The sequence below is a fragment of the Macaca nemestrina genome, chromosome 17, assembly GCF_043159975.1.
Source record: "Macaca nemestrina isolate mMacNem1 chromosome 17, mMacNem.hap1, whole genome shotgun sequence".
NCBI lineage: Eukaryota > Metazoa > Chordata > Mammalia > Primates > Cercopithecidae > Macaca > Macaca nemestrina.
In genome coordinates this window covers 46,375,799-46,396,843 of record NC_092141.1, presented here as the reverse complement: position 1 = coordinate 46,396,843, position 21,045 = coordinate 46,375,799, and the positions used below count along the sequence as shown (strand labels likewise).

The following is a 21,045-nucleotide window of genomic DNA, read 5'->3' as shown; positions in this document are numbered from 1 at the left end:
GGTATGGCCAGGGAAAATCTGTGATGTAATCTTGTTTACATGCCTATTGGGTGCTGAGTCAGAAACACAGTCTGGGCCTGGGCCAGGGCTGTGGCTTGAAATCAGAGCTCTGCTGGGACCTGAGGTCACAGAAATAGATTACAGGACCCGAGCCTTGGGCACGTACGACTGAGGTTGCTCACAGGTGACTGGAACCCCTCACCCTCCACAGCGTCCCGCCGGGCCCGCCAGGCGTCCTCAGACACAGGCTAACTAGGGCTTGGTTGGGCAGGATCAGAGGGTGGCAGACCAGAGCAGATTTTCAGAAAAGGTTATAATAAAATGGGTCATAGACACGGCTGTTGTAATGAATTTGATCCTAAAGGATTCATTTTGTAACTCGATTAGCTTAGCAAGGTGCCAGGGTCAGTGTCCATGCTTAGCTGCTGAAGAGAAGTTTAAACTTCATTACTTTTATGTGAGAGCTCACCGGGACCAACTGGAGGACCTCCGCCCCAGGTGGATCTCTTTAACACGCCGTTCTGGAGGAGCTGGGCCAGGGCAGCTGACGGCCGCAGCTGCTGGTCCTGAGGAGGGGCTGGGTCCCGTGCGAGGACAGTGATCATTGAACCAGCCAGGCTGAAGCTGAAAAGAAACTGGCAAGCAGCTAGAGCAGCCGGGGATGGGAGGGAGAGGAGGCGTTTGTGGAAACACCTGCAGCGCAGGAGGGCAGGCTGTGGGATGTCAGTGGTAAGGTCTGTGTAGCCCCTACCCCATGATGGTGGTGGTGGTTGTTATTATTTGAGACAGTCTCACTCTGTCACCTAGGCTGGAGTGTAGTGGCATGATCTCCGCTCACTGCAACCTCCACTTCCCTAGTTCAAGCGATTCTCCTGCCTCGGCCTCCCGAGTAGCCAGGATTACAGGTGCCTGCCACCATGCCCAGCTAATTTTTGTATTTTTAGTGGAGACAGACTTTTGCCATGTTGCCCGGGCTGGTCTCCAACTCCTGACCTCAGGTGATCCGCCCGCTTTGGCCTCCCAAAGTGCTGAGATTAGAGGCATGAGCCACCGCGCCCAGCCTCCATTTTCTTCTACAGTGTTGTTACTGAGGTAGAATTTACATGCCATAAAACTCACCCGTTGTAAATGTACAATTCCGTGGTTTTTACTACGTCTGTGGCGTTGTGCTGCCACCAACACGGCCCATGTTTAGGACATTCTCATCACCCCACAAGCTCCTCTGGTGTTGCCGGAACTCCCTACTCCCAGTCCCAGGTAATTTGCCTTCTTTTCCGAACATTGCATTTAAAAAGAATCATACAGAGTGTTTGTGTCTGGCTTCTTTCGCTTGGCATGAGGTGTTTATATCTTTATTCTGGCATATGTCAGTAGTTCATTCCTTTTGATTGCTGACTAGTCTTCCATTGTGTGGATATACCACATTTTGTTGATCCTCTTGCCTACTCATGAACATTTGGATTGTTTCCAGATTTGGGCGATGATGTGTGAAGCTGATAAGAGCAATCACAAGCCTTTGTGAAAGATGTTTTCATTTCCCTTGGGCAGATACCTAGGCATGGAACTGCTGAGTATGAAAGCTTATGTTTAGGCCGGGCACGGTGGCTCACGCCTGTAATCCCAGCACTCTGGGAGGCCCAGACGGGCGGATCACGAGGTCAGGAGATCGAGACCATCCTGGCTAACACGGTGAAACCCCGTCTCTACTAAAAATACAAAAAAACTAGCCGGGCGAGGTGGCAGGCACCTGTACTCGGGAGGCAGCTACTCGGGAGGCTGAGGCAGGAGAATGGCATGAACCCGGGAGGTGGAGCTTGCAGTGAGCCGAGATCCGGCCACTGCACTCCAGCCTGGGCGACAGAGCAAGACTCCGTCTCAAGGAAAAAAAAAAAAAAAAAAAAAGAAAGCTTATGTTTAGCTTTTTCAGAAGGTGCTAAACTGTTTTCCAAAGTGCCTGTATCACTTTATATTTACACCAGCAAAGTGTGCGGGCTCCAGTTTCTCCACATCCATGCCAACACTTGTAATTGTCTGTCTTCCAATTATAGCCTTTCTGGCAAATAGTGGATTCCCACTGTGGCTTTAATTTGTTTCCCTAGTGACAAATGATGTTGAACATCTTCTCGTGTTCATTATTCATGTATCTATCTTCTTCGGTGAAACATCTATTCACATCTTAATTTAAATTGAGTTGCCTTGTTGCCTTGTAAGGATTCTTTATATATCCTGGATTCAAGTCCTTTATCAGATATATGATCTGCAAATATTTTCTCCCAGTCTGTGAGTCAGTGGCTTGTCTTCATTTTCTTTTTCCTTTTTCTTTTCTTTCTTTCTTTCTTTTTTTTTTTTTTTAGATGGAGTCTCACACTGTTGCCAGGCTGGAGTGTAATGGGGCTATCTCAGCTCACTGCAATCTCTACCTGGGTTCAAGTGATTCTCCTGCCTCAGCGTCCTGAGTAGTTGGGATTACAGGCGCTTACCAACATGCCCAACTAATTTTTTTTCAGTAGAGACGGGGTTTCACCATGATGGCCAGGATGGTCTCGATCTCTTGACCTCGTGATCCACCTGCCTCGGCCTCCCAAAGTGCTGGGATTACAGGCATGAGTCACTGTGCCTGGCCGTCTTTATTTTCTTAATGGTCTCTTCTGGAGCACAAAAGGTTTTAATTTTGATGAAGCCTAATTTATCAATTTCTTTTTTCTTTTATGGATTATGTCATATCTAAGAAATCTTTACCCAATCCAAGGTCACAAAACATTTTCTCCTACTTGTCTTCTTGTGGATGTTTTATAGTTGTAACGTATATATTTAAGTCTGCAATATATTTTGAGTAAATTTTTGTCCATGGTGTAAGAGTCTAAAAATATAACTGTGTATGGATATCCGAATGTCTTGGCACCGTTTGTTGAAAAGCCTAGCTTTTCTGCCATTGAATTGTCTTGACTTCTTTGTGGAAAATCAGTTGATCCTAAATGCTAGGATTTCTTTTGAGACTCTCAATTATGTTCCATTCTATTTGCTTGTGTTTATATCTGTGAACATTTTGAAATCAGGTAGTTTAAATCTTCCAAATTTTTATCAAAATTGTTTTGAGTATTCTGAGTCCTTTGCATTTCTGTATAAATTTTAGGATACAGGGCCGGGCACGGTGGCTCACACCTGTAATCCCAGCACTTTGGGAGGCTGAGGCAGGCAGATCATGAAGTCAGGAGATCAAGACCAGCATGGTTAACATGGTGAAACTCCATCTCTACTAAAAAAATTAAAAAAAATTAGCCAGGCCTGGTGGCAGGCGCCTGTAGTCCCAGCTACTCAGGAGGCTGAGGCAGGAGAATTGCTTGAACCTGGAAGGTGGAGGTTGCATTGAGCCAAGATCGCGCCACTGCACTCCAGCCTGGGCGACAGAGTGAGACTCCGTCTCAAAAAAAAAAAAAAAAATTTAGGATACGTTTGTTAATTTATTTTGCTTGTTCTTCTTCTCCTTCTTCTTTTTTTTTTTTTTTTTTTTTTTTTTTAAGACAGGATCTTTCTCTTTCACCCAGGCTGGAGTGCAGTGGTGTAATCACGGCTCACTGCAACCTCAATCTCCCAAGCTCAAGCCATCCTCCCCACTCAGCCTCCTGAGTAGCTGGGACTGCAGGCACATGCCGCCACACCCAGCTAATTTTTTTTATTTTTTGTAGAGACAGGATCTCCTTATGTTGGCCAGGCTGATACTGAACTTTTGGGCTCAAGTGATACTCCCACCTCAGACTCTCAAAGTGCTGGGATTACAGGCATGAGCCACTGTTCCTGGCCTAAATTTGTTAATCTCTAGAAAAATGTCTGCTGGAATTTTGATAGGGATTACACGGACTCTATAGATCGATTTGGGGAGAACTACCATCCCAACAACATTGAGTCTTCTCATCCATAAACATGGACTAGCTCTTCATTTGTTTTTATTTAATTGCTCTCAGCAGTGTTTTATAATTTCAGGGAACATGTCTATTTTGTAAAATTATTCCTATGTCTTTTGTTGGTTTGGATGCTGTCAATAAAATTATTTTAATTTCATTTTAAGATTTCTTCTTGCTAGTGTATAGAAATACTATTATTGAGTTTTTAAATTAATCTTGTAGTCAGTGACTTTACTGAATGCATTTATTAGTTCTAGTTTTTAAAAATGGATTCTTCATATAGGATCATGCCATTTGTGAATAATGAGTTTTAATCTTTTCTTTCCAATCTATAAACCTTTAATTTTCGTGTAGCCTATTGCATTGGCCAGCACCTCCAGTGCAATGCTGAGAAGTAGCAAGAGCAGATATTTTTGCCTTATTCCATCTTAGAGAGAAAAGCATTCAGTCTTTCACCATCACACATGAAGTTACTTGAGGTTTTTCACAGACGCCCTTTCTCAGGTTGTGGAAATTTATTTTTATTTTTATTTTTTTGAGACAGTCTCACTCTGTAGCCCAGGCTGGAGTGCAGTGGTGCGATCTCCACTCACCACAACCTCTGCCTCCCAGGTTCAAGCAATTCTCCTGCCTCAGCCTCTCAAGCAGCTGGCATTACAGGTGCACGCCACCACACCCGGCTAATTTTTTTTTTTTTTTTTTTGGAGACAGACTTGCTCTGTTGCCCAGGTTGGAGTATGGTGGCATGGTCTTGGCTGACTGCAACCTCTGCCTCCAAGGTTCAAGTGATTCTCCTGCCTCAGTCTCCCAAGTAGCTGAGACTATGGGCATGTGGCTCCACACCCAGCTAATTTTTGTATTTTTTGGTAGAGACAGGGTTTCGACATATTGGCCCCACTGGTCTCGAACTCCTAGCCTCATGTGTTCTGCCTGCCTGGGCCTCCCAAAATGCTGGAATTACAGGCATGACCCATCGTGCCTGGCCCACACCTGGCTACATTTTACAATTTTTTTGTAGAGACAAGGTCTCACTATGTTGCCCAGGCTGGTCTCGAACTCCTAGGCTCAAGTAATTCTCCCTCCTCAGCTTCCCATAGTGCTGGGATTAAAGGTGTGAAACTACTTAAAAACAAAAAATGTTGCATAGAATACTACGCAGCCCTAAAAAGGAATGAGATCATGTCCTTTGCAAGGACATGGATGAAGCTGGAAGCCATCCTCAGCAAATTAACTCAGGAACAGGAAACCAAACACTGCATGTTCTCACTCATAAGTGGGAGTTGAACAATGAGAACACATGGACTCGGGGGAATGACACACACCAGGGCCTGCTGAGAGGTGCAGTGGGGCGAGAGGAGGGAATTGAGAGGGCAGGTCAATAGGTGAAGCAAACCACCATGGCACAGGTATATCTATGTAACAAACCTGCACATTCTGCACATGTATCCTGTTTTGCTTTTTTAGATGACATAAAATTTTTAAAAATACATATATGTATATATTGCTAGGCTGGGCATGGTGGCTCACGCCTGTAATCCCAGCACTTTGGGAGGCCAAGATGGGTGGATCACTTGAGGTCAGGATTTTGAGACCAGCCTGACCAACATGGTGAAACCCCATATCTACTGAAAAATACAAAAATTAGCTGGGTGTGGTGGTGCGCACCCAGATGGTGGGAGGCTGGTGGGAGGCCGAAGTGGGAGGATTGCTTGAACCTAGGGGAGGAGGTTGCAGTGAGCTGTCCTCTTGCCACTGCACTCTAGCCTGGGTGACAGAGTGAGAACCCCATCTCAAAAAAAAAAAAAAAAAAAAAAAAAATTTGTGGGTGTGTGTTGTTGGATTCAGTTTGCTCATTCTTTTTTTTAAGAGATGGGGTCTTGCCATGTTGACCAGGCTGGGGTGCAGTGGCTATTTAAAGACATGCTCATGGCATACTACAGTCTCAAAATCCTGGGCTCAAACAGTCCTGCCTCAGCTGCCCAAGTAGCTGGGACTACATGTACGCCAGGGCACCTGGCCCAGTTAGTTAATATTTGCTAAGGATTTTTGCATCCTGTGTCCACAAGGGATACAGGCCTGTAGTTTTCTTGTGATGTCTTTGGCTTTGGTATCAGGATAATACTGGCCTTGTAGAATGAGTTGGAAAGTGTTCCTTCTGTTTTCTAAAAGAGTTTGAGAAGGACCAGTATTCTTTCTTTTTTCTTTTTCTTTTTTTTTTTGAGACGGAGTCTCGCTGTGTGGCCCAGGCTGGAGCGCAGTGGCGCGATCTCGGCTCACTGCAAGCTCCGCCTCCCGGGTTCACGCCATTCTCCTGCCTCAGCCTCCCGAGTAGCTGGGACTACAGGCGCCCGCCACCACGCCCGGCTAATTTTTTTGTATTTTTAGTAGAGACGGAGTTTCACTGTGTTAGCCAGGATGGTCTGGATCTCCTGACCTCGTGATCCGCCCTTCTCGGCCTCCCAAAGTGCTGGGATTACAGGCTTGAGCCACTGCACCCGGCCTCTTTTTTTTTTTTCAAGATGGAGTCTCACTCCCTCACCCAGGCTGGAGTGCAGTGGCGCGATCTCATCTCACTGCAACCTCTACCTCCCGGGTTCAAGCAATTCTCCTGCCTCAGCCTCCCAGGTAGCTGGGATTACAGGCACCCACCACCACAACCGGCTAATTTTTGTATTGTTAGTAGAGACAGCGTTTCTCCATGTTGGCCAGGCTGGTCTCCAACTCCTAAGCTGGTGATCCACCCTCCTTGGCCTCCCAAAGTGCTGGGATTACAGGCACGAGCCACTGCACCTGGCTGTAGTATTTCTTCTTTAAATATTTTACAGAACATCCGCCAGTGAAGCTTTCTGGGACCGGGGCTTTACTTTGTGGAAATTTTTTTTTTTTTTTTTTTTTTTTTTTTTTTTTTTTTTTTTTTTGAGACTGAGTCTTGCTTTCTTGCCCGGGCTGGATTGCAGTGGCATGATCTCGGCTCATCACAACCTCCGCCTCCCGGGTCGAAGCCATTCTCCTGCCTGAGCCTCCCGAGTAGCTGGGATTACAGGCATGCGCCAACACACCTGGCTAATTTTTGTATTTTTAGCAGAGATGGCGATTCACCATGTTGGCCAGGCTCGTCTTGAACTCCTAACCTCAGGTGATTCCCCCACCTCAGCCTCCCAAAGTGCTGGGATTACAGGTGTGAGTCACAGTGCCTGGCCTGTGGGAGGATTTTTAGTGACTAATTTCTTTATTTGTTGTAGGTCTATTTGGATTGTGTGTTTCTTCTCAAGTCAGTTTTGGTAAATTTGTGTCTTTCTAGGCATGTGTTCATTTTCCCTAAGTCTAATTTGTTGGCATAAAGTTGCTCATAATATTTCTTTATCATCTTCATTTTGGTAGAGCCACTAGCAGTGTCCCTTCTTAGATTCCTGATTTTGGAAATTTGTGTTGTTTCTCTTTTCTTCTTGTCAATTTTATTGTTTTTTTCCTTTTTTCTTTCTCCTTTTTCCTTTTTTTTTTTTTGAGACGGAGTCTCGCTCTGTCACCCAGGCTGGAGTACAGTGGCAAGATCTCGGCTCACTGCAATCTCCGCCTCCCGGGTTCAAGTGATTCTCCTGCCTCAGCCTCCCAAATAGCTGGAATTTCAGGTGCCCACCACCACGCCCAGCTAATTTTTGTATTCTTAGTAGCGACGGGGTTTCACCATGTTGGCCAGGATAGTCTCGATCTCTTGACCTCGTGATCCACCCACCTTGGCCTCCCAAAGTGCTGGAATTACAGGTGTGAGCCACTGTGCCCGGCCTGATTTTTTTTCAAAGAGTCAACTTTCAGTTTCTATTGACTTTTCTCTGTTGTTTACTGTTTTCTCTTTCACTAGTTTCCACTCTGACCTTTATGTTTTCCTTTATTCTTCTTGCTTTGGGCTTAGTTTATTCTCCTTTTTTCTTCTCTGTTTTTTGGTGTGGAAGTTTAAGTTTATTGATCCAGATCCAGACCTGTTATTGTTGAATTGTCTATTTCTCCTTTTTATTCTGTCAGTTTTTGCTTTCTGTATTTTGGGGCTCTGTTGTTAAATATGTATACATTTATAATTGTTATAGCTTCCTGACAAACTGATTCTTTTAGCATAATAAATGTTTATTTTTGTCTCTAATGACATTATGTATAGATAGATATAGATATTGATATTAATGTAGCTACTCCAACTCTTGTGGTTACTGTTTGCATAGTAGATGGTGTCTTTATACTTTTACCCACTTGTGTCTTTGAATCTAAAGTGTTTTTCTTAAAGACTTAATACCCAGTCTCCACAAAATTAAAAAAAATTAGCCAGGTGTGGTGACACACACCTGTAGTTCCAGCTACTCGGGAGGCTGAGGTAGGAGTAACAGGCATTTTGTTTGTTTTTATAAATTTTTAGTTATTATTTTTGAGACAGGATCTCACTCTGTCACTCAGGCTGGAGTGCAGTGGTGTGATTTAGGCTCACTGCAGCCTCAGCCTCCAGGGCTTGAGTGATTGTCCCACCTCAGCCTCCCGAGTAGCTGGGACTACAGGTGCATGCCACCATGCCTGGCTAATTTTTTGTATTTTAATTTTTTTGTAGAGATGAGGTCTCCCTATGTTACCCAGGCTGGTCTCAAACTCCTGGACTCAAGCAATCTGCCCGTCTCAGCCTCCCAAAGTGCTGGGATTACAGCCAAGAGCCACCACACCCAGCCTGGATTTTTTTTTACCTAATCTGACAGTCTATCTTTTGATTGGAGTGTTTAGTCCTTTGAAATTTAATGTAATTATTGATAAGGGTTTTGTTAATTTGTTTTTCCTTTACTGCTTGCTTTTGTGTTTTTTATAGACAAGGTCTCACTCTATCCTGCAGGCTGGAGAGCAGTGATGCGATCACAGCTCACTGCAGCCTTGAACTCCTGGGCTCAAGAGATGCTCCTGCCTCAGCCTCCTGAGTAGCTGGGACTACTCAGGTACTCAGTACTACTGGGACTACATGGTGTGTGCCACCATGCCTGGCTAGTTTTTTTTTTTTTTTTTTTTTTTTTTTTTTTTTGTGGAGACTGGGTCTCACTTTGTTGCTCAGGCTGGTCTCAAACTTCTGGCTTCAAGAATGCTGAGGTTACAGGTGTGCCACCACACCCAGCCCCAGTGTTGTTTTTTATATATATATTTACATAGATACATGTTAAATTGTGGCTAAAAAAATAAAACTTACCATCTTAACCATGTTTAAGTGTACAATGCAACAGTGTTAAGTATATTTACATTGTCATGCAACAGATTTCCAGAAATTCTTACCCCACAAAACTGAAACTTTATACCCATTTAACAATTCCCAATTTACCCCTCACTCCAACCCCTGGCAACCACCATTCTTCTTTCAGTTTCTATGAATTTGACTACTTTATTTGATTTTTTGTTTTGAGACAGAGTCTCGCTTTGTCGCCCAGGCTGGAGTGCAGTGGTGTGACCTTGGCTCACTGCAACCTCCACGTCCCAGGTTCAAGCGATTCTCCTGCCTCAGCCTCCCAAGTAGCTGGGATTACAGGCATGCGCCACCATGCTCAGCTAACATTTGTATTTTTAGTAGAGATGGGGTTTCACCATGTTGGCCAGACTGATCTTGAACTCCTGACCTCAAGTCATCCACCCGCCTTGGCCTCCCAAAGTGCTAGGATTACAGGCATGAGCCACCGCGCACAGCAGAATTTGACTATTTAAATACCTCATATAAGTGGAATCCTACAGTATTTGTCTTTTTGCAACTGACTTATTCCACTTAACAGAATGTCCTCAAGGTTCATTCCTGTTACAGCATGGGGTTGGGATGCTTTCCTTATTAAGGCTGTGTAACATTCCATTGTAAGTATAGACCACATTTTGTTTATCCATTTATTCTTCGATGGACGTTTGGATGGCTTTCACCTCTTGGCTATCGTGAATAATGCAGCTATGAACATGGATGTGCAAATATCTATTCAAGGCCCTGCTTTCAATTCTTTTGGATATCTGCTCAGAAGTGAGATTGCTGGATCATATGTAGTGCTTTGCTTTTTTCTTTTTTTTTTTTGAGACAGGGTCTCACTCTGTTGCCCAGGCTAGAGCACAGTGGCTTGATTATAGCTCACTGCAACTTCGAACTCCTGGGCTTAAGCCATCCTCCCACCTCAGCCTCCTATTTTTCATTTTTGTTTCATTTTTGCTTTTTTTGAGGCAGAGTCTCCTCGCTATGTTGGCCATGCTCAAGCAGTCCTCTCCTCTCAGCCTCCCAAGTAGCTGGGACTACAGACGCGTGCCACCACCCAGCTAATCTTTTACTTTTTAATTTTTTGTACAGATGGGCATCTCACTGTGTTGCCCAGGCTGGTCTCGAACTCCTGGGCACCTTAGCCTCTCAGTGTTGGGATTACAGGTGTGAACCACCACGCCCAGCCCTACTTTTAATTTTTGGAGGAACCATTTTTCCATAGCAGCTATACCATTTTCTATTCCTGCCAACAGTGCACAAGGGTTCTAATTTTTCCACGTCGTCTCCAACATGTTATTTTCTGTTTGATTTTTATAGTAGACATCCTAATGGGTATGAGGTGTTATCTCATTGTGGTTTTAATGTACATTTCCCGAACAGTTAACGATGCTGAGCATGTTTTTATATGCTTCTTGGCCATTCATAAATCATCTTTGAAGAAATGGGTTTAAGCCCTTTGCCTTTTGTTGTTGAGACAGGGTCTTGCTTTGTTGCCCAGGCTGGAGTGCAGTGGCGTGATCTCAGCTCATTGCAACCCCAGCCTCCTGGGCCAGTGCTCCTCCCAGCTCAGCCTCCCAAGTAGCTGGAACTACAGGCATGTGCCACCATGCCTGGCCAATTTTTAAAAATTTTTTGTAGAGATAGGGTCTCACTGTATTACCCAGCCTGGTCTCAAACTCCTGGACTCATGTGATCCTCCCATCTCAGCCTCCCCAAGTGCTGGGATTAGAGGTGTGAGTCACTGCTGCCAGCCTTACTATGTATTTTAAAGTTATTTTCGGCCAGGCACAGTGGCTCACGCCTGTAATCCCAACACTGTGGGAGGACGAGACAGGTGGATCACCTGAGGTCAGGAGTTCGAGAGCAGCCTGGCCAACATGGTGAGACCCTGTCTCTACTAAAAATACAAAAATTAGCCGGGTATGGTGGTGGGTGCCTATTAATCCCAGCTGCTCGGGAGGCTGGGGCAGGAGAATTGCTTGAACCCGGGATGTGGAGGTTGCAGTGAGCCGAGACTACCCCACTGCACTCCAGCCTGGGTGACAGAGCAAGACTCCATCTCTAAATAAATAAATAAAGTTACTTTTTTAGTGGTTGTTCTAGAGGTTATATAACAATCTACTTGAGATTAATATTACCTTAATAATGGCAACACATACTTAGTTTTCATGTTGTTCCATTTTTACCCCCTTCTTTGTGTGATTGTCATACACATTACAGTTCTATATGCTATAAACCCCAAAATACAGTAGTATACTTATCGTTTAATGCAATTTTATGTCTTTTAATGAAGTTAAAGAGAACACAGTTTTTTATATTTACCTAGGTACTATTTACGTTTTCCCAATGCCTTTTCATTTCTTTGAGTAGATTTGAATTCCTATCTGGAATTATTTCTTTTCAGCCTGAATGATTGCTTTTAGTATTTCTTGTAAAGCTGGTTCTGTGAAAAATGAATTCTCTTTTTTTGTGGAGTGTCTTTATTTCATGTGTACTTGTTTTAAGGAGAGTGTTGCTGGATATAGGATTCTTGTTTGACAGGGTTTTTTTTTTCCTTCTTGTGGCACTTGGACTATATCGCCTCACTGCCTCCTGAGGTCCATTGTTTCTGATTAGAAGGCAGCTGTGATTTGTTATTCTTCTGTAAGTGATGACTTGTTCTTCTCTAGCTTCTTTTAAGATTTTTCTTTATCTTTCAACAGTTTGGCCATGAGGTATCTAGGTGCAGGTCTCTTCGTTTATCCTACTTGGGGTTTATTGAGCTTCTTGGATCTGCAGATTCATGTTTTCCATCAAATTTGAGAATTTTTCAGCCACTGTTTCTTCAAATATTTTTTCCGCCCCTTTCTCTCTCTTCTGGCACCCCCAGTACACATATGTCGGTAAACACACTGTTGCTGCACAGAGGTCTGGGATTCTATTCATTTTTCACTCTTTTTTCTCTCTGTTCTTCACATTGGATAATTCTATTGCTCCATGACTTCAAATTCACTGATTCTTCTGTCTTCCCAAATCTACTGTGTAGTCCCTCTGGTCAACTTTTCAGAATTTCCTTTTCAAAAACTGGGATAAATGTATGATTTACCATTTTAACAGTTTTTTTTTTTTTTTTTTTTGAGATGGAGTTTCGCTCTTCTTGCCCAGGTTGGAGTGCAGTGGCACAATCTCGGCTCACCACAACCTCCGCCTCCCAGGTTCAAGCAATTCTCCTACCTCAGCCTCCCGAGTATCTGGGATTACAGGCATGAACCACCACACCCGGCTAATTTTTTGTATATTTAGTAGAGGCAGAGTTTCTCCATGGTGGTCAGGCTGGTCTTGAACTCCTGACCTCAGGTGATCCACCCACCTCGGCCTCCCAAAGTGCTGGGGTTACAGGCGTGAGCCGCTGCGCCTGGCCCATTTTAACAGTTTTTAAGTGTATAGCTCAGTGACATTAAGGACATTCACATTGTTGTGCAACCATCACCACCATCCACCTCCAGAACATTTCATCATCCCATACTGAAACTCTGTACTCATTCAACAATAACTCGCAGCTGCTACAGTGGCTCATGCCTATAATTCCAGTGCTTTGGGAGGCTGAGGCAGGATAATCGCTTGAGCCCAGGAGTTCAAGATCAGCTTGGGCGACACAGTGAGACTCTGCCTCTACAAAAAAAAAAATTTTTTTTAGCTGGGTATGGTGGCTTTTGTACCTGTAGTCCCAGCTATTCAGGAGGCTGAGGTGGGAGGATTGCTTGAGCCGAGGAGTTAGAAGCTGTAGTGAGCTATGATCATACCACCGTACTCCAGCCTGGGCAATAGAGCGAGACCCTGTCTCTAAACATGAAAACAGTAATTCCCAAGTTCCTCTCCCCACAACCCCTGGTAACCACTGTTCTACTTTCTGTCTCTGTGAATTTGATAATTTCTGATACCTCATATAAGTGGAATCAAACAATATCTGTTTTTTTGGTGTCTGGCTTATTTCACTTAGCATAATGTCTTCAAGGTTCATCCATGTTGCAGCATGTATCAGAATTTTATTCAGAATGTGTTTTTTGTTTTGTTTTGAGACAGGGTCTTGCTATGTCACCCAGGCTGGAGTGCAGTGGTGTGATTACGGTTCACTGCAGCCTCTGACTCCCTGGGCTCAGGTCATCCTTCCACCTCAGCCTCCCAAGTAGCTGGGATGCCAAGCGTGTGCCACCACACCTGGCGTTTTTTTTTTTTTTTGCATTTTTTGTAGAGATGGAGTTTTGTCATGTTGCCTGGGCTGGTCTTGAACTCTTGGACTCAAGTGAACCACCCACCTTGGCCTCCCAAGTTGCTGGGGATTACAGGTGTGAGCCACCATGCCTGGCCAATTCTTTTTTTTTTTTAAAGAAGGGCCCAAGGTTGTTCTACCTGACCCTTTATTTCTGTAAATGTGTGTGTGTTTTTCAAGTTTCTGCCCAGTTGTTTTTGTTTGTTTTTTGAGATGGGATCTCATTCTGTCGCCCAGGCTGGAGTGCAGTGGCACGATCTTGGCTCATTGCAAACTCTACCTCCCGGGTTCAAGTGAATTCTCCTGCCTCAGCCTCCCAAGTAGCTGGGATTACAGGTGCACACCACCACACCCAGCTAATTTTTGTATTTTTAGTAGAGACAGGGTTTCACCATGTTGGCCAGGCTGCTCTCGAACTCCTGACCTCAAGTGATCCACCCACCTCAGCCTCCCCAAGTGCAGGGATTGAGCCACCACACCCAGCCTCTGCTCAGTTTTTCTTTTTAAAAATTCTTATTTTTTAAGCCTGGCTTCACAGGGGCCACCCTTGTGCCTACTGGTCAGCCAATGATTTAGGCACATGTATCTTGAGCCAGCAAGGCTTCTATCTTCTGCTGATAAGTCGATGTGTGTGCGGGGGCTGCATATTAAAAAATTTCAGCAGTTTTGAAATCTGCCCTGGCTTTTACTTTCTGCTGGGCCCTCTGGCATTTCGTCTTCATGTGCCCACAGGTTCTCTCGGCCGGGGCTGTGTGACTAGCTTGGGCCTTCTCTGGTCTCGCCTGTGTGGATGTGCCGGGAGGTTACCAAGCCCCTTGTGGCTGTCTCATTTCCCGCTTCTGTTAAAGCTCTAGCTAGGCTGCTGGTCTATTGCTTGAGCCAAGCTGAGCCACTGGTCTTCCCTGTATGTTTGCTACTGAGTTATTGCTGTTGCTGACAATGCCAGTGGGCATGGAGTATTTTTATCCAGACTTCAGCATTACCCATGATCCCAGATGAAAATCTTCCTAGAGCTGGAAGGGATCTTAGGGATCTTCTCGTTCCACACTCTACTTTCACATCCCAGGGAAGGCAGGGCTTCAGAACACCCTTGCGCTGCTCAAGGCCTGCCCTAAGCGAGGGCAGCCAGGCTTGGAGATCGGCCTTCAGGCTCCGCTGCACAGCTCCTCAGTGGCACTTCCGCCTAGTGTCCATGTCACCCAACACCTAGAGACAATCCCTAGACCCTGCCCTCACCAGGGGGATGGTTCTCCACCAATACCCTATGAGGAGGGTGCCCCTGAGTGATGACAGGCCCCTGGTCTTGGGAGCGAAAGAGACAGGGCATGGAGAAACCTGACCTGCATTGAGAATTTGCTGCTTATGCCCTGCACTTGATTCACATTAACTAATTTAATGTCATTTTTCAAAATGCCCCATTGAGGTCCACGTTTCACAGATGAGGAGGCAGGAACTTGCCCAAGGACAAGAGTGAGGGGCTGGATACTGGAAATCAGCTCAGGCTTATTCCAAAGTCCCTGTTCTTGTAAGTGGCTATGAAAGGAGCTGTTTGCATGGGCAGGAATGCTCTGTGAGCTCTTTCCTGCTGCAGAGCCTGGACTTGTACACGGGGTTCTGCCTCTCCCCACCCCAGCCCTCCCTGATTACTGTAGGTCAGTCGTGAGAGAATGTTGGCCATCAGACTCAGTGCCTTCTGAGCTATTCTGTCCTGTCTCCATGTGGTTCCTAGTGGGCTGAGCCTACTGTGTGGCTCCAAGTCTCCTAAGGTCTGAGGCTCTGTTATCATTCTGCCCTCCACCAGCCACAGGATATCCCATGCTTTGGAAGATTTTGCTTATTACCAAGATACTGCATTTCTGAAGATGTCCTACCCCCATCACTTATTATCAACACCCACTAGAGCCACTGGCCAGCAGGAGGTGACCAGGACTGCACTTCCTGGGTAAAACTCCAGTCAACACAAAGACAACGGCATGGGAAGACTGCCGCCTGAGGCACAGCAGGATTCCTAGAGCGCTGGAAATAGCCAATCGTTCCCCACTCCTGTGGGTGCCCCTCCAGCTTGGGGACTGCACACGATTGAGCTGAGCTTGGACCCAGGTTTCTTGGCACTCAAGACTGTGCTCTTTTTATTCAATTGGGCTGCATTTGCAAGCTTTATACACAGCCTTCCCGTGCCCACAAACCATCAAAGGACAAACCCTTACTCCTTGGCCTGGCATTTAAGGATCTTTATATCTGATGCCAGCTTATTTTTTGGGAGTTCATTGTCTATTACTCCCCCAAGTGACTGCTCTACTCCCCTTCAACCTTCCCAGTGCCCCCCGAATAACTTTAAATCCCAGTGTAAATCCAGTAAACACTGTAAATCCCAGTGTCCTGGCCTGGAATGCCCTGGCTTCCACCCTCCCGCAGCTGGTAGCCTCTCTCTGCCAGTAAGCTTCATTTGTCCACACCACTCCCTCTGGCCCATGGTGCTTTCTGCCTCACCATGTGGAACAGGGCAGGCCCAGGTGTGCCCAGGGCCTGAGGAGCCAGTGGTTTGAAGGAAGGTTTGCCTTTCAGTTCAGTGCCTCTGCAGGCCTTTCCCTGCTGCCCAGCACCGAGAGCTGTGTACCAGGGGTGAACAGTCCTCCCCATGGTCCTTAAGCATTTGCTTCATCACTGTGTTCTTACTGTTTAGCCAGGGAAAGAGAGGTGGGTCTAGGTCTGGATCCTAGAACCCTGGCTGTGCAGTCTTTTCCTTACTACTCCAAAGTAAGACCAATGGGGATTCATTTCCTTTTGTTGAGAAGAGTGAAGGAAGTGTAGCGCCCCAGCGGCAGGAAACACTGTATCGGACAAGCTTCCAGAGGCAGCAGCAGAATCCCTCCCCAGAACCACCAACAGGTGCTGGCTGAGGGCTTACACCTGCCGCCTGTGCTCGGCTGCCTGCTTAGGGAGGAGCGAAGGAAGAGGCCCAGGCCGCCATGCAGCCCGGGCTTCCTTGCTCATGAAGAGCAGCAGTGGGAGGCAAACAGTAGCATCTCCCTTCTGACCCTCCTTTCTGGAACATCTGGCTTAGGGGGAATCAAATTGATATTTTCTTAACATTCTATTTCATTTTAGAAAAAGCAACCCTTTGCTTTGCAATATATCCCAAAGAGAGAGACAGATACAACACTGAGTTTAATAATCAGCAAAGGGCAGGGATTCGCCTCCTGTGACCTGTATCTTTCTTTGCAGACATTCAGGAATTGGTGCTCATTCCTGCCTTAATTACAGGGATTTATAGAAAAAAAAATTTTTTTTTTTTTTTTTTTTTTGAGACAGAGTCTCGCTTTGTCATCAGGCTGGCGTGCAATGGCGCGATCTCAGCTCACTGCAACCTCCGCCTCCCAGGTTCAAGCGATTCTCCTGCCTCAGCTCCTGAGTAGCTGGGACTACAGGCATGTGCCACTGCACCCACCTAATTTTTTATATATTTTTTAGTAGAGACGGGGTTTCACCGTGTTAGCCAGAATGGTCTCAATCTCCTGATACGCCCGCCTCGGCCTCCCAAAGTGCTAGGTTTATAGTTGTGAGCTACCGTGCCCGGCCCATAGAAAGCTTTTTTAGAGAGATAAACTGAGGCAGAGGGTTGAAGGCACGCAATCATGAGCTCCCTGCCCTGAGTGCCTTTTTGTGCCCAGAGTTAAAAATCCATGAATAGCTAAATGATTAAGAAAATCCAAAACCTCCCTCTCAAATCTCTAACAAGGGCCCTGCGGCCCCAGTGTTTACACTGAGTTGTTAGCACTCTCGACTTCCTGTGCGCTGAGAAGCAACTTCTGAGAAGGGCAGTGGGCTCTGGGCTTCGAAGGCTTGGAGCTGTTACCCTCACTTAAACAGCTGCGGTCTTTCTTGTTCCTGCTCTAAAGACATTCTTTTTGGGAGGGGACATTCCTGCCAGGACTCCCATCCAGCTCTCAGCAGGAAGAAGTTTCCCGTCCTGAAAAACTCAACAGAAACTAAAAACTGACTCTCTGCCATGGGGTTCCCAAGCATTTGTAGCCTTTCAGAATTTGACCTTGATTCAGCCAATAAGACAGGGCTGGCCAAGGCCAGCTTTTTACTGCCTAGCCATCACCTTTATGCACGTTCAGGAGACAAAGGGTGTCAGGTGTCACAGGGCCATGGCGGGGCTTGCCGCACACTGAGCCCCTGCTGAAAGCAGAACAAGAGATGAGGTGGCTGGGCCTGGATTGAAATGACAAACTGTAACTCTTCTACAAATGTAGAGGTTTATTTCAACAAAATGTGTAAAGAGTGCATCTGAAGCTCCTGCTCATCGCGGTATGCGTCCATTGAATTCTGAGACAAATGAAGGCTGTTTTGTGAACGAAGAGAACAGATAATATGGCAGTCCCCGTCCAGGCAGGTCTTGGTCAATAGCCATCATTTATACTCTCCTGCCTTGGTAGCCTCGCATGTGCGAGGGGCTGTGGGAATGTCAGAGTGCCCATGTTCTGTGGCTCTGACTAAAAAATCCTTGTCCAGGGTGAGACCAACAGTGAGGAGCTCTGGGGACCGGGGAGGAGGCATTACAGGGTTCTAGAGAGGAAACATTTGTGTCATAATTTGGTGGGGAGAGGGGAGGTAAATGAGTGTAACCCACCCTGCCTCTGAAGAGATGCCTGGACAGGCCTCCTGGGGGGTGCAGGACTTCATACCACTTGTAGATATGTGGGATTTGATTTATTGCAAAAAAGCATAGAAGAATAATCTGGTCAAAAATGAATCCAATTCTTACTAGGCAAGCAAATAGCCAGCAATGGTCAATGCATTTTCCTGGACTGAGAATTGTCCCCCACCACTTTATGCCCTTCTCTGAAGGTGCTGAACACCCACACCTTCCACCAGGGCAGCCAGGCTGAGGCTCTGACTCCTGGGGGCAGTCCGCTCCATACCCAGCCATACAGTACCCACCTGCAACCCAGAACCATTAAGTTCAGCCAATCCATCTGCACAGATTCCTCCCAAAGAAGGGGAGGTGGAGCTCCGCTCTTGTGTGCGAACTACAGGGTTAAGGCTCAGAACTGTAGCTCGTCCAAGAGCGTTCATACCACTGCTTCTCAAATGCCTTAGTGATTTCCTCCTTGGTCGTCAGTGACAAATGCAATTAGCTGCACTAAAGGAACTGGATGCTACACCAGCCCTGATCACCTGCCACTCTTGCTTTAGGAACAGGGGAATCAGTAAGTTCTTTTCTTGAATAAACTAGTTGTTGAAAGTAAACTCTCTCCACCACCTGAGGAAGCCCCCGATGCCGGTCAGGAGGGGCCAGTAAGCCTGGAGGACAGCAGCACCATGACTGAGTTGTAAAGAATCTTAAGGTCATGTGGATTCTGTGTTTCCTGGAAGCCTCCCTCATCGGGAAGGCCAGCTCCTGGTGCTGAGGGCGTGGCTGTCACCAGGGTCCTTTCAGAACTGTGGGGAGAGCTGCTACATCTGCTGCCTGTCTACATTCTGGGGAAGACAGTAGAAACGTTAGCTGCTAGGACAGTAATCCTGGAACTAGGGAAGAGTGACTGTGGAGGCACCATTAACCCCTCAAAACCATCCAAGCTCCAGGCTTCATAGGAACAACTTTCTAAGTCCTCAAAACAGACTATGTGGCTGGCCCTCCACATGGCATAAGTAACTAGTTTCCACCAGTGCAGAAAGAGCAGTTCTCTCTGGCTCCTCCTCTGCCAACTCAGGCTTCACCGCCTATGGAACTGCTGGGGCCCCTCACGCACTGGGGCCTTGCAGCTCCCAGCCACATGCAACAGCTAGTCCAGCAGTAACATGCAGGTGAGAGGTAGGCCAACTACCTTTCCCTCTGTCCTCAGAGACTGAACCCAAGGTTGAAGTCCCCTAAATCAAGAATAACTGGGTCTATTTTCTTTCTCTGCTTCTTGGCTCACAGTTTTGCCCTCATCTTTGAGGTCCTATGGAGCTTGTGATAGATTTTATGCTCTAATTTTTCGTTATAAAAGGTACCATGGTGTGGTTAAACTGGGAATCATTCCTCTCCAGTGCCTACTGTGTGCTGGGCTAAGAGTCAGGGTAATAAACAATGGACTTGAGGCTTCCTCCTCTCCTTAGCCCTCCTCTGCTGCCTGTGGCTGCGGCTCATGGGGCCAGGGGTGAGAGGGGCTGCTGCCTGGCAACGCCAACTCCTCACGCTTCCCCATGCTGGGGGCCAAGGGGCTGTCAGGACAGGAGGGGCAGCCCTGCTTTGGGTAGTAAGACCTCATGGTACATGTTTGTACCTTTCATTGCCTTCTCAGTCCTGTGCAGGGAGTGGAGGACTAGGCCTGGCTGGGGTAATAAATACTGAATGGGGTGGGTGTGACTGGTGGGCTGGAGGGGTTCTGTGATCTTACATCCCAGGATGTCATGCGTAACCTGAAACACTTGGGAGGAAGTAAAATGCCACTTTGACTCCAGTGCTGGGTCTCCTGTGCCTTCTCATTACAGTGGCTGCAGTTGTAAAAGGCAGCTCTAGCCCTTTTCTCCAGAGACAGGGCAGGGACAGGCAGGAAGCTCTTCCTACGTGGAAGGGGAGTCCATTGTGGAGAGGATCCGTACAACTTCTGCTCGCTGAGTAGGTGATATGTGCTGGGTCATATGGATGATGGAATCCATGGCGACCTCTGGATTGGCCTGGACCAAGCTGGAAAGGAAGATTGGGAATGGTGAAGAAAAGAGAGGCAGAAGTGTCTAGATCAGGACAGCTGAAGAACTGCCCAATAAACATGTGTGCACCGTCCACTGCAGACATTTTAGTCACTGCCTCACCTTATTTGTTTCCCTACATTACAAATATCCAGCCAAGGTAGTGCAAGACGAACCCAAAACATTTTGCTATGTTGAAAAAGGAATTAAACCCAAAACAAAAACAATGGGGGCATGTCACAAAGACAGCAACTGGGGCATCAAAATAAGCCCAGTAATGAATTATAAATCAGTAAAAAATAGAACTTCATGCGTCTATACCAATAAGGAATATATAAATGAATCGGCAGGAGTGAGGACTGAGTGGTGACTGGTAATTGTGGAGGGTGTACTGGAGTTGGAAAGTTACCATTTTGCAAGCTCATTGTAAAGACCATACCAGGCAAGACTCTCCAGAGGGAAATTTTGATGAAAGCAAGATACTTGCATGGCCTTAAACTGTCTTCCCACAGACTACTTATTAGGTGCAAGGGGGGGAAATCAGTAATTATACGGTAGAGAAATGGAGCAACATCTTGACCAGGGGATGAAATTAACATGAGGAGGAGCAGATGAACAGCACGTGCCCCCAGATGTGGTGCCCTGTGAAGGTGCTGGCCAGAGCGCCTCACCTGCATCTCCTCATGGGGAGACAACAGACAAACTCAAAATGAGCAATGTTCTACAGATGGTAGATATAAGCTAAAAGTTTTTAATCAATGTTAAATTTACAAAAGTGGATCATTTTACGATGGTTATGTAAAAGTATCCCTATTCTCAGCAAATGCACACTGAAATATTTGGGGGTAAAGGCCATGATATATGTAACACCCTTAAGTAGTTCAGAAAGAGGAAAAATGTATACACATAGGGGAGAGAGGACAGGCACACTCACAAGTGATAGAGCAAGGAGAAGAAAATGTAACAGGTAAATC

At 46.2% G+C, this 21,045-nt stretch overlaps 1 protein-coding gene and 1 long non-coding RNA gene across 10 annotated transcripts in view; one reads left to right on the top strand and one right to left on the bottom strand.

Moving 5' to 3' along the window:
- The window catches only part of LOC105476889 (uncharacterized), a 52,421-nt gene that overhangs the window by 8,880 nt on the left and 22,496 nt on the right, over positions 1 to 21,045 (top strand). The window lies entirely within an intron of this gene.
- Positions 17,634 to 21,045, bottom strand: part of LOC105476887 (acetyl-CoA carboxylase alpha) — a 330,276-nt gene continuing 326,864 nt past the window's right edge. For all 9 annotated transcript variants that reach the window (XM_011733176.2, XM_011733177.2, XM_011733179.2 and 6 more), the window contains one exon: positions 17,634 to 20,069. In XM_011733176.2, coding sequence (XP_011731478.1) covers positions 19,946 to 20,069 — 124 coding nt within the window. In that variant the 3' untranslated portion in view covers positions 17,634 to 19,945. The remainder of the gene's footprint in view (positions 20,070 to 21,045) is intronic.